The 13,304-nt window shown below is 56.4% G+C and overlaps 1 protein-coding gene across 2 annotated transcripts in view; it reads left to right on the top strand.

Moving 5' to 3' along the window:
• The first annotated feature begins 2,234 nt into the window (after nt 1–2,234).
• Nucleotides 2,235–13,304, top strand: part of kif22 (kinesin family member 22) — a 196,206-nt gene continuing 185,136 nt past the window's right edge. Inside the window, exon 1 of one of the 2 annotated variants that reach the window (XM_072484041.1) lies at nt 2,235–2,384. In XM_072484041.1, the coding sequence (XP_072340142.1) occupies nt 2,250–2,384 (135 nt within the window). In that variant the 5' untranslated portion in view covers nt 2,235–2,249. The remainder of the gene's footprint in view (nt 2,385–13,304) is intronic. The other variant, XM_072484042.1, reaches the window with a different exon arrangement.

Below are 13,304 nucleotides of genomic sequence, written 5' to 3'. Positions count from 1 at the left end.
AGTAAATATCCCACTAAGATCAGTACTGTGGCTCCCAGAGCAGGTCAGAGGCTGGGAATCCTGCGGAGAGTAACTCATCTCCTGACTCCCCCCAAAGCCTGTCCACCATCGACAAGGACACAAGTCAGGAGTGTGATGGGACCCTCTCCACTTGCCTGGATGAGTGCGGCTCCCAACAACACTGGGGAAGCTCGACACCGTCCAGGACAAAGCAGCCCCGCTCGATCGACACGCTAACCCCCACCTTCCACACCCGCTCCCCCCCCCCCCCCCCACCGACGCACCGCGGCAGCCGTGTGTACCGTCTACAAGATGCACGGCAGCCGCTCGCCGAGGCTCCTTCGACAGCACCTTCCAAACCCGCCACCTCTCCCACCCAGAGGGACGAGGGGCAGAAGGCGCATCAGGAACACATAGAAAACAGGAGCATGAGGAGGTAGCTCGGTTCTACGAGCCTGCTCCTCAGTTCATTATCCAACTCCGTGACCTCTTCCCGCTTCTCCCCCCCCCCCCCCATATTCTTTGACCCCTTTAGCACCAAGAGCTACATATAATTAATAAAAGTACACAATGATTTTGCCTCAGCTCCTCTGCAGTCACAGGCTCACCCTCTCTGGGTGGATCCCTACAAACCCCCCCCCCCCTCAAGCCACACAGTAATCTGACTAGAAAAAACTTCGACCGTTCATCCAATGTCGCTGGACAAGAATCTCCCTCCCTAACAGCACGGTGGGCGTACCTGCACCACACAGGACTGCAGCCGGCAGAGGTAGCGGCTCACCCAGCACCTTCTCAAGGGGCAATGAGGGATTGACAATAAATGTTGGCTTAGAAACAACCACAGAGCCAGGCCCTCATCCTCAGGCACCCCCGCCATTCCTCTAGCTATGATGTGGAGATTCCGGCGTTGGGCTGGGGTGAGCACAGTAAGAAATCTTCCAACACCTGGTTAAAGTCCAACAGGTTTGTTTCGAATCATTAGCTTTCGGAACGCTGCTCCTTCCTCAAGTGAGTGAAGCTAGCCTCTAGCTATCAGGTGACACAGAATCCCTGCAGTGCAGAAGGGGGCCATTCGGACCATCAAGTCTGCACGACTCTCCAAAAGACCACCCTACATACCAGTCCCCTGCCTTATCCCAGTAACCCCGCGCTTTGATCATGGCCAATCCACCTAACCTGCACATCTTTGGACTGTGGGAGGAAACCGGAGCACCCGGTGGAAACCCACGCAGACACGGGGAGAACGTGCAGACTCCGCATAGACAGTGACCCAGCGGGGAATCGAACCTGGGATCCTGGCCCAGTGAGGCAGCCATGTTAACCGTCGCGGGTCCCTGGCGCTGAGGCAGCAGTGCTACCCACTGTGCCACCATGCCAGATTCATCCATCTTTTAGATGACCTCAAATCATAAACCTTATCAATACAAACTGACCTTATTAACGCTCTTAAACCTTACTATTCCACCTGACTGGTATTAACAAACAAGACTTATAAAACACCTGACTACTGTCAACAAACATAATTAATATACATCTTACTACTTCAACGGGAAAAAGACTTACTAGCTCCTCACTTCCTTTCTGTAGGCAGCATTTGAATTTTAAATGCCTACACTACAAGATTTATTTAAATGTTAAAGGTTTGCAATTCCTGGTAATAACACAAAAAGTTATTTTCTGTTTAGCTTGAAGCGCACCGGAAGTTGCAGCCGCTGATATCCCAAGATGGCGGCGATGATTGATAGGTAATGGGGGCGGGTTCACAGCACTTTCCGGTCAGTCAGATGCTGATTGACAGAGTTCTGATCCAATCGGAAGGAGAGCAGTCCGATGATTGACCGTCACGACAATAAGAAGAAGGCGGGACCAGAAGGTACTTCCGGCTATTGATTGGCGGCCAAATCGGCCAATCGGCGGCCGCGGTCTGCAGCCGGCGCCGACAGGGCGGAAGAGCACAGGGAGCCTGCCTGATTGACAAGGCCAGCGTCCAACCGGACCCGGCGGCTCTGAGATCACATCCGGTCTCCTGGGCACGATTGAGAAGTACGGTGATTGGCGGGGGAGGGGGAGAGCGGAAGACGACCCTGACTGACAAGAGGCGTCCTCCAATCGAGTGGACGGACGGAGCCGAGCATGCGGAAAGGGGCGGGGGAAGATGCGGCTGACTGATAGGGTGGGAATCCAATGGCAGGAGGGGAGCTGGAGGAGCTGGTGTCCGATTGGCCGCTGGCGGAGCGGGAGGCGAGTGAATGATGGGGGCCGGTGACCAATCGGCTGAGGGGAGGGCGCTGATTGGCCGCAGCTCGTGGTCGGGCGGGAGCGCGGCAGATTCGAATCTGGTGGCGGTTGGGTCGGAGCCCGGAGAAGATTGTGGAAAGTACGCGGTAAATAATCAATAATATAGAATATATATGTACAATATATACCATAAATACAATGTATACCCTCTGACAGTGCGACACTCCCTCAGCACTGACCCTCTGACAGTGCGGCACTCCCTCAGTACTGACTCTCTGACAGTGCAGCACTCCCTCAGTACTGACCCTCTGACAGTGCGGCGCTCCCTCAGTACTGACCCTCTGACAGTGCGGCGCTCCCTCAGTACTGACCCTCTGACAGTGCGACACTCCCTCAGTACTGACCCTCTGACAGTGCGGCGCTCCCTCAGTACTGACCCTCTGACAGTGCGGCGCTCCCTCAGTACTGACCCTCTGACAGTGCGGCACTCCCTCAGTACTGACCCTCTGACAGTGCGGCACTCCCTCAGTACTGACCCTCTGACAGTGCGGCGCTCCCTCAGTACTGACCCTCTGACAGTGCGGCACTCCCTCAGTACTGGCCCTCTGACAGTGCGCCACTCCCTCAGTACTGACCCTCTGACAGTGCAGCACTCCCTCAGTACTGACCCTCTGACAGTGCAGCACTCCCTCAGTACTGACCCGCTGACAGTGCGGCACTCACACAGTACTGACCCTCTGACAGTGCGGCACTCCCTCAGTACTGACCCTCTGACAGTGCAGCACTCCCTCAGTACTGACCCTCTGACAGTGCGGCACTCCCTCAGTACTGACCCTCTGACAGTGCGGCACTCCCTCAGTACTGACCCTCTGACAGTGCGGCACTCCCTCAGTACTGACCCTCTGACAGTGCGGCACTCCCTCAGTACTGACCCTCTGACAGTGCGGCACTCCCTCAGTACTGACCCTCTGACAGTGCGGCACTCCCTCAGTACTGACCCTCTGACAGTGCGGCACTCCCTCAGTACTGACCCTCTGACAGTGCAGCACTCCCTCAGTACTGACCCTCTGACAGTGCAGCACTCCCTCAGTACTGACCCTCTGACAGTGCGGCACTCCCTCAGTACTGACCCTCTGACAGTGCGGCACTCCCTCAGTACTGACCCGCTGACAGTGCGGCACTCACACAGTACTGACCCTCTGACAGTGCGGCACTCCCTCAGTACTGACCCTCTGACAGTGCAGCACTCCCTCAGTACTGACCCTCTGACAGTGCGGCACTCCCTCAGTACTGACCCTCTGACAGTGCGGCACTCCCTCAGTACTGACCCTCTGACAGTGCGGCACTCCCTCAGTACTGACCCTCTGACAGTGCGGCACTCCCTCAGTACTGACCCTCTGACAGTGCGGCACTCCCTCAGTACTGACCCGCTGACAGTGCGGCACTCACACAGTACTGACCCTCTGACAGTGCGGCACTCCCTCAGTACTGACCCTCTGACAGTGCAGCACTCCCTCAGTACTGACCCTCTGACAGTGCGGCACTCCCTCAGTACTGACCCTCTGACAGTGCGGCACTCCCTCAGTACTGACCCTCTGACAGTGCGGCACTCCCTCAGTACTGACCCTCTGACAGTGCGGCTCTCCCTCAGTACTGACCCTCTGACAGTGCAGCACTCCCTCAGTACTGACCCTCTGACAGTGCAGCACTCCCTCAGTACTGACCCTCTGACAGTGCAGCACTCCCTCAGTACTGACCCTCTGACAGTGCAGCACTCCCTCAGTACTGACCCTCTGACAGTGCAGCACTCCCTCAGTACTGACCCTCTGACAGTGCAGCACTCCCTCAGTACTGACCCTCTGACAGTGCAGCACTCCCTCAGTACTGACCGTCTGACAGTGCGACACTCGCTCAGTACTGACCCTCTGACAGTGCAGCACTCCCTCAGTACTGACCCTCTGACAGTGCAGCACTCCCTCAGTACTGACCCTCTGACAGTGCGGCGCTCCCTCAGTACTGACCCTCTGACAGTGCAGCACTCCCTCAGTACTGACCGTCTGACAGTGCGACACTCGCTCAGTACTGACCCTCTGACAGTGCGGCACTCCCTCAGTACTGACCCTCTGACAGTGCGGCGCTCCCTCAGTACTGACCCTCTGACAGTGCGGCACTCCCTCAGTACTGACCCTCTGACAGTGCGGCACTCCCTCAGTACTGACCCTCTGACAGTGCAGCACTCCCTCAGTACTGACCCTCTGACAGTGCGGCACTCCCTCAGTACTGACCCTCTGACAGTGCGGCACTCCCTCAGTACTGACCCGCTGACAGTGCGGCACTCCCTCAGTACTGACCCTCTGACAGTGCGGCACTCCCTCAGTACTGACCCTCTGACAGTGCGGCTCTCCCTCAGTACTGACCCTCTGACAGTGCGGCGCTCCCTCAGTACTGACCCTCTGACAGTGCGGCACTCCCTCAGTACTGACCCTCTGACAGTGCAGCACTCCCTCAGTACTGACCCTCTGACAGTGCAGCACTCCCTCAGTACTGACCCTCTGACAGTGCAGCACTCCCTCAGTACTGACCCTCTGACAGTGCGGCACTCCCTCAGTACTGACCCGCTGACAGTGCGGCACTCACACAGTACTGACCCTCTGACAGTGCGGCACTCCCTCAGTACTGACCCTCTGACAGTGCGGCACTCCCTCAGTACTGACCCTCTGACAGTGCGGCTCTCCCTCAGTACTGACCCTCTGACAGTGCAGCACTCCCTCAGTACTGACCCTCTGACAGTGCAGCACTCCCTCAGTACTGACCCTCTGACAGTGCAGCACTCCCTCAGTACTGACCCTCTGACAGTGCAGCACTCCCTCAGTACTGACCCTCTGACAGTGCAGCACTCCCTCAGTACTGACCCTCTGACAGTGCAGCACTCCCTCAGTACTGACCCTCTGACAGTGCAGCACTCCCTCAGTACTGACCGTCTGACAGTGCGACACTCGCTCAGTACTGACCCTCTGACAGTGCAGCACTCCCTCAGTACTGACCCTCTGACAGTGCAGCACTCCCTCAGTACTGACCCTCTGACAGTGCGGCGCTCCCTCAGTACTGACCCTCTGACAGTGCAGCACTCCCTCAGTACTGACCGTCTGACAGTGCGACACTCGCTCAGTACTGACCCTCTGACAGTGCGGCACTCCCTCAGTACTGACCCTCTGACAGTGCGGCGCTCCCTCAGTACTGACCCTCTGACAGTGCGGCACTCCCTCAGTACTGACCCTCTGACAGTGCGGCACTCCCTCAGTACTGACCCTCTGACAGTGCAGCACTCCCTCAGTACTGACCCTCTGACAGTGCGGCACTCCCTCAGTACTGACCCTCTGACAGTGCGGCACTCCCTCAGTACTGACCCGCTGACAGTGCGGCACTCCCTCAGTACTGACCCTCTGACAGTGCGGCACTCCCTCAGTACTGACCCTCTGACAGTGCGGCTCTCCCTCAGTACTGACCCTCTGACAGTGCGGCGCTCCCTCAGTACTGACCCTCTGACAGTGCAGCACTCCCTCAGTACTGACCCTCTGACAGTGTGACACTCCCTCAGTACTGACCCTCTGACAGTGCGGCACTCCCTCAGTACTGACCCTCTGACAGTGCGACACTCCCTCAGTACTGACCCTCTGACAGTGCGACGCTCCCTCAGTACTGACCCTCTGACAGTGCGGCTCTCCCTCAGTACTGACCGTCTGACAGTGCGACACTCCCTCAGTACTGACCCTCTGACAGTGCGGCACTCCCTCAGTACTGACCCTCTGACAGTGCGGGGCTCCCTCAGTACTGACCCTCTGACAGTGCGGCACTCCCTCAGTACTGACCCTCTGACAGTGCGGGGCTCCCTCAGTAGTGACCCTCTGACAGTGCGGCACTCCCTCAGTACTGACCCTCTGACAGTGGGGCACCCCCTCAGTACTGACCCTCTGACAGTGCGGCACTCCCTCAGTACTGACCCTCTGACAGTGCGGCACTCCCTCAGTACTGACCCTCTGACAGTGCGGCACTCCCTCAGCACTGACCCTCTGACAGTGCAGCACTCCCTCAGTACTGACCCTCTGACAGTGCGGCACTCCCTCATTACTGACCCTCTGACAGTGCGGCACTCCCTCAGTACTGACCCTCTGACAGTGCGGCACTTCCTCAGTACTGACCCTCTGACAGTGCGGCGCTCCCTCAGTACTGACCCTCTGACAGTGCGGCGCTCCCTCAGTACTGACCCTCTGACAGTGCAGCACTCCCTCAGTACTGACCGTCTGACAGTGCGACACTCCCTCAGTACTGACCCTCTGACAGTGCGGCACTCCCTCAGTACTGACCCTCTGACAGTGCGGCACTCCCTCAGTACTGACCCTCTGACAGTGCGGCACTCCCTCAGCACTGACCCTCTGACAGTGCAGCACTCCCTCAGTACTGACCCTCTGACAGTGCTGCACTCCCTCAGTACTGACCCTCTGACAGTGCGGCGCTCCCTCAGTACTGACCCTCTGACAGTGCGGCTCCCTCAGTACTGACCCTCTGACAATGCGGCACTCCCTCAGTACTGACCCTCTGACAGTGCAGCACTCCCTCAGTACTGACCCTCTGACAGTGCGGCACTCCCTCAGTACTGACCCTCTGACAGTGCAGCACTCCCTCAGTACTGACCCTCTGACAGTGCGGCACTCCCTCAGTACTGACCCTCTGACAGTGCGGCACTCCCTCAGTAGTGACCCTCTGACAGTGCAGCACTCCCTCAGTACTGACCCTCTGACAGTGCGGCACTCCATCAGTACTGACCCTCTGACAGTGCGGCACTCCCTCAGTACTGACCCTCTGACACTGCGGCTCCCTCAGTACTGACCCTCTGACAGTGCGGCACTCCATCAGTACTGACCCTCTGACAGTGCGGCACTCCATCAGTACTGACCCTCTGACAGTGCGGCACTCCCTCAGTACTGACCCTCTGACAGTGCGGTGCTCCCTCAGTACTGACCCTCTGACAGTGCAGCACTCCCTCAGTACTGACCCTCTGACAGTGCGGCACTCCCTCAGTACTGACCCTCTGACAGTGCGGCACTCCCTCAGTACTGACCCTCTGACAGTGCGGCACTCCCTCAGTAGTGACCCTCTGACAGTGCAGCACTCCCTCAGTACTGACCCTCTGACAGTGCGGCACTCCCTCAATACTGACCCTCTGACAGTGCGGCGCTCCCTCAGTACTGACCCTCTGACAGTGCAGCACTCCCTCAGTACTGACCCTCTGACAGTGCAGCACTCCCTCAGTACTGACCCTATGACAGTGCGGGACTCCCTCAGTACTGACCCTCTGACAGTGCAGCACTCCCTCAGTACTGACCCTCTGACAGTGCGGCACTCCCTCAGTACTGACCCTCTGACAGTGCGGCACTCCCTCAGTACTGACCCTCTGACAGTGCAGCACTCCCTCAGTACTGACCCTCTGACAGTGCAGCACTCCCTCAGTACTGACCCTCTGACAGTGCTGCACTCTCTCAGGACTGACCCTCTGACAGTGCGGCACTCCCTCAGTAGTGACCCTCTGACAGTGCAGCACTCCCTCAGTACTGACCCTCTGACAGTGCGGCACTCCATCAGTACTGACCCTCTGACAGTGCGGCACTCCCTCAGTACTGACCCTCTGACACTGCGGCTCCCTCAGTACTGACCCTCTGACAGTGCGGCACTCCATCAGTACTGACCCTCTGACAGTGCGGCACTCCATCAGTACTGACCCTCTGACAGTGCGGCACTCCCTCAGTACTGACCCTCTGACAGTGCGGTGCTCCCTCAGTACTGACCCTCTGACAGTGCAGCACTCCCTCAGTACTGACCCTCTGACAGTGCGGCACTCCCTCAGTACTGACCCTCTGACAGTGCGGCACTCCCTCAGTACTGACCCTCTGACAGTGCGGCACTCCCTCAGTAGTGACCCTCTGACAGTGCAGCACTCCCTCAGTACTGACCCTCTGACAGTGCGGCACTCCCTCAATACTGACCCTCTGACAGTGCGGCGCTCCCTCAGTACTGACCCTCTGACAGTGCAGCACTCCCTCAGTACTGACCCTCTGACAGTGCAGCACTCCCTCAGTACTGACCCTATGACAGTGCGGGACTCCCTCAGTACTGACCCTCTGACAGTGCAGCACTCCCTCAGTACTGACCCTCTGACAGTGCAGCACTCCCTCAGTACTGACCCTAAGGAACTTAAGCAGGGAGTCAGGAGGGCTAGAAGGGGTCATGAAAAGTCATTGGCAAATAGGGTTAAGGAAAATCCCAAGGCTTTTTACACTTACATAAAAAGCAAGAGGGTAGCCAGGGAAAGGGTTGGCCCACTGAAGGATAGGCAAGGGAATCTATGTGTGGAGCCAGAGGAAATGGGCGAGGTACTAAATGAATACTTTGCATCAGTATTCACCAAAGAGAAGGAATTGGTAGATGTTGAGTCTGGAGAAGGGGGTGTAGATAGCCTGGGTCACATTGTGATCCAAAAAGACGAGGTGTTGGGTGTCTTAAAAAATATTAAGGTAGATAAGTCCCCAGGGCCGGATGGGATCTACCCCAGAATACTGAAGGAGGCTGGAGAGGAAATTGCTGAGGCCTTGACAGAAATCTTTGGATCCTCGCTGTCTTCAGGGGATGTCCCGGAGGACTGGAGAATAGCCAATGTTGTTCCTCTGTTTAAGAAGGGTGGCAGGGATAATCCCGGGAACTACAGGCCGGTGAGCCTTACTTCAGTGGTAGGGAAATTACTGGAGAGAATTCTTCGAGACAGGATCTACTCCCATTTGGAAGCAAATGGACGTATTAGTGAGAGGCAGCACGGTTTTGTGAAGGGGAGGTCGTGTCTCACTAACTTGATAGAGTTTTTCGAGGAGGTCACTAAGATGATTGATGCAGGTAGGGCAGTAGATGTTGTCTATATGGACTTCAGTAAGGCCTTTGACAAGGTCCCTCATGGTAGACTAGTACAAAAGGTGAAGTCACACGGGATCAGGGGTGAACTGGCAAGGTGGATACAGAACTGGCTAGGCCATAGAAGGCAGAGGGTAGCAATGGAGGGATGCTTTTCTAATTGGAGGGCTGTGACCAGTGGTGTTCCACAGGGATCAGTGCTGGGACCTTTGCTCTTTGTAGTATATATAAATGATTTGGAGGAAAATGTAACTGGTCTGATTAGTAAGTTTGCAGACGACACAAAGGTTGGTGGAATTGCGGATAGCGATGAGGACTGTCTGAGGATACAGCAGGATTTAGATTGTCTGGAGACTTGGGCGGAGAGATGGCAGATGGAGTTTAACCTGGACAAATGTGAGGTAATGCATTTTGGAAGGGCTAATGCAGGTAGGGAATATACAGTGAATGGTAGAACCCTCAAGAGTATTGAAAGTCAAAGAGATCTAGGAGTACAGGTCCACAGATCACTGAAAGGGGCTACACAGGTGGAGAAGGTAGTCAAGAAGGCATACGGCATGCTTGCCTTCATTGGCCGGGGCATTGAGTATAAGAATTGGCAAGTCATGTTGCAGCTGTATAGAACCTTAGTTAGGCCACACTTGGAGTATAGTGTTCAATTCTGGTCGCCACACTACCAGAAGGATGTGGAGGCTTTAGAGAGGGTGCAGAAGAGATTTACCAGAATGTTGCCTGGTATGGAGGGCATAAGCTATGAGGAGCGATTGAATAAACTCGGTTTGTTCTCACTGGAACGAAGGAGGTTGAGGGGCGACCTGATAGAGGTATACAAAATTATGAGGGGCATAGACAGAGTGGATAGTCAGAGGCTTTTCCCCAGGGTAGAGGGGTCAATTACTAGGGGGCATAGGTTTAAGGTGAGAGGGGCAAAGTTTAGAGTAGATGTACGAGGCAAGTTTTTTACGCAGAGGGTAGTGGGTGCCTGGAACTCACTACCGGAGGAGGTAGTGGAGGCAGGGACGATAGGGACATTTAAGGGGCATCTTGACAAATATATGAATAGGATGGGAATAGAAGGATACGGACCCAGGAAGTGTAGAAGATTGTAGTTTAGTCGGGCAGTATGGTCGGCACGGGCTTGGAGGGCCGAAGGGCCTGTTCCTGTGCTGTACATTTCTTTGTTCTTTGTTCTTTTTGACCCTCTGACAGTGCGGGACTCCCTCAGTACTGACCATCTGACAGTGCGGCACTCCCTCAGTACTGACCCTCTGACAGTGCGGCACTCCCTCAGTACTGACCCTCTGACAGTGCAGCACTCCCTCAGTACTGACCCTATGACAGTGCGGCACTCCCTCAGTACTGACCCTCTGACAGTGCAGCGCTCCCTCAGTACTGACCCTCTGACAGTGCGGCGCTCCCTCAGTACTGACCCTCAGACAGTGCGGCACTCCCTCAGTACTGACCCTCTGACAGTGCGGCACTCCCTCAGTACTGACCCTCTGACAGTGCAGCACTCCCTCAGTACTGACCCTCTGACAGTGCAGCACTCCCTCAGTACTGACCCTCTGACAGTGCGGGACTCCCTCAGTACTGACCCTCTGACAGTGCGGCACTCCCTCAGTACTGACCATCTGACAGTGCGGCACTCCCTCAGTACTGACCCTCTGACAGTGCGGCGCTCCCTCAGTACTGACCCTCTGACAGTGCGGCGCTCCCTCAGTACTGACCCTCTGACCGTGCGGCACTCCCTCAGTACTGACCCTCTGACAGTGCGGCACTCCCTCAGTACTGACCCTCTGACAGTGCAGCGCTCCCTCAGTACTGACCCCCTGACAGTGCGGCGCTCCCTCAGTACTGACCCTCTGACAGTGCGGTACTCCCTCAGTACTGACCCTCTGACAGTGCGGCACTCCCTCAGTACTGACCCTCTGACAGTGCGGCGCTCCCTCAGTACTGACCCTCTGACAGTGCGGCGCTCCCTCAGTACTGACCCTCTGACCGTGTGGCACTCCCTCAGTACTGACCCTATGACAGTGTGGCGTTCCCTCAGTACTGACCCTCTGACAGTGCGGCACTCCCTCAGTACTGACCCTCTGACAGTGCTGCACTCTCTCAGGACTGACCCTCTGACAGTGCGGCGCTCCCTCAGTACTGACCCTCTGACAGTGCGGCACTCCCTCAGTACTGACCCTCTGACAGTGCGGCACTCCGTCAGTACTGACCCTCTGACAGTGCGGCACTCCCTCAGTACTGACCCTCTGACAGTGCGGCACTCCCTCAGTACTGACCCTCTGACAGTGCGGCACTCCCTCAGTACTGACCCTCTGACAGTGCGGCACTCCCTCTGTACTGACCCCCTGACAGTGCGGCGCTCCCTCAGTACTGACCCTCTGACAGTGCGGTACTCCCTCAGTACTGACCCTCTGACAGTGCGGCACTCCCTCAGTACTGACCCTCTGACAGTGCGGCGCTCCCTCAGTACTGACCCTCTGACAGTGCGGCACTCCCTCAGTACTGACCCTCTGACAGTGCGGCACTCCCTCAGTACTGACCCTCTGACAGTGCGGCACTCCCTCAGTACTGACCCTCTGACAGTGCGGCACTCCCTCAGTACTGACCCTCTGACAGTGCGGCACTCCCTCAGTACTGACCCTCTGACAGTGCGGCACTCCCTCAGTACTGACCCTCTGACAGTGCAGCACTCCCTCAGTACTGACCCTCTGACAGTGCAGCACTCCCTCAGTACTGACCCTCTGACAGTGCTGCACTCTCTCAGGACTGACCCTCTGACAGTGCGGCACTCCCTCAGTAGTGACCCTCTGACAGTGCAGCACTCCCTCAGTACTGACCCTCTGACAGTGCGGCACTCCATCAGTACTGACCCTCTGACAGTGCGGCACTCCCTCAGTACTGACCCTCTGACACTGCGGCTCCCTCAGTACTGACCCTCTGACAGTGCGGCACTCCATCAGTACTGACCCTCTGACAGTGCGGCACTCCATCAGTACTGACCCTCTGACAGTGCGGCACTCCCTCAGTACTGACCCTCTGACAGTGCGGTGCTCCCTCAGTACTGACCCTCTGACAGTGCAGCACTCCCTCAGTACTGACCCTCTGACAGTGCGGCACTCCCTCAGTACTGACCCTCTGACAGTGCGGCACTCCCTCAGTACTGACCCTCTGACAGTGCGGCACTCCCTCAGTAGTGACCCTCTGACAGTGCAGCACTCCCTCAGTACTGACCCTCTGACAGTGCGGCACTCCCTCAATACTGACCCTCTGACAGTGCGGCGCTCCCTCAGTACTGACCCTCTGACAGTGCAGCACTCCCTCAGTACTGACCCTCTGACAGTGCAGCACTCCCTCAGTACTGACCCTATGACAGTGCGGGACTCCCTCAGTACTGACCCTCTGACAGTGCAGCACTCCCTCAGTACTGACCCTCTGACAGTGCAGCACTCCCTCAGTACTGACCCTAAGGAACTTAAGCAGGGAGTCAGGAGGGCTAGAAGGGGTCATGAAAAGTCATTGGCAAATAGGGTTAAGGAAAATCCCAAGGCTTTTTACACTTACATAAAAAGCAAGAGGGTAGCCAGGGAAAGGGTTGGCCCACTGAAGGATAGGCAAGGGAATCTATGTGTGGAGCCAGAGGAAATGGGCGAGGTACTAAATGAATACTTTGCATCAGTATTCACCAAAGAGAAGGAATTGGTAGATGTTGAGTCTGGAGAAGGGGGTGTAGATAGCCTGGGTCACATTGTGATCCAAAAAGACGAGGTGTTGGGTGTCTTAAAAAATATTAAGGTAGATAAGTCCCCAGGGCCGGATGGGATCTACCCCAGAATACTGAAGGAGGCTGGAGAGGAAATTGCTGAGGCCTTGACAGAAATCTTTGGATCCTCGCTGTCTTCAGGGGATGTCCCGGAGGACTGGAGAATAGCCAATGTTGTTCCTCTGTTTAAGAAGGGTGGCAGGGATAATCCCGGGAACTACAGGCCGGTGAGCCTTACTTCAGTGGTAGGGAAATTACTGGAGAGAATTCTTCGAGACAGGATCTACTCCCATTTGGAAGCAAATGGACGTATTAGTGAGAGGCAGCACGGTTTTGT

This window comes from Scyliorhinus torazame, chromosome 19 (assembly GCF_047496885.1).
Source record: "Scyliorhinus torazame isolate Kashiwa2021f chromosome 19, sScyTor2.1, whole genome shotgun sequence".
Taxonomy (NCBI): Eukaryota; Metazoa; Chordata; class Chondrichthyes; order Carcharhiniformes; family Scyliorhinidae; genus Scyliorhinus; species Scyliorhinus torazame.
This window is presented reverse-complemented; position numbering and strand designations above follow the sequence as displayed.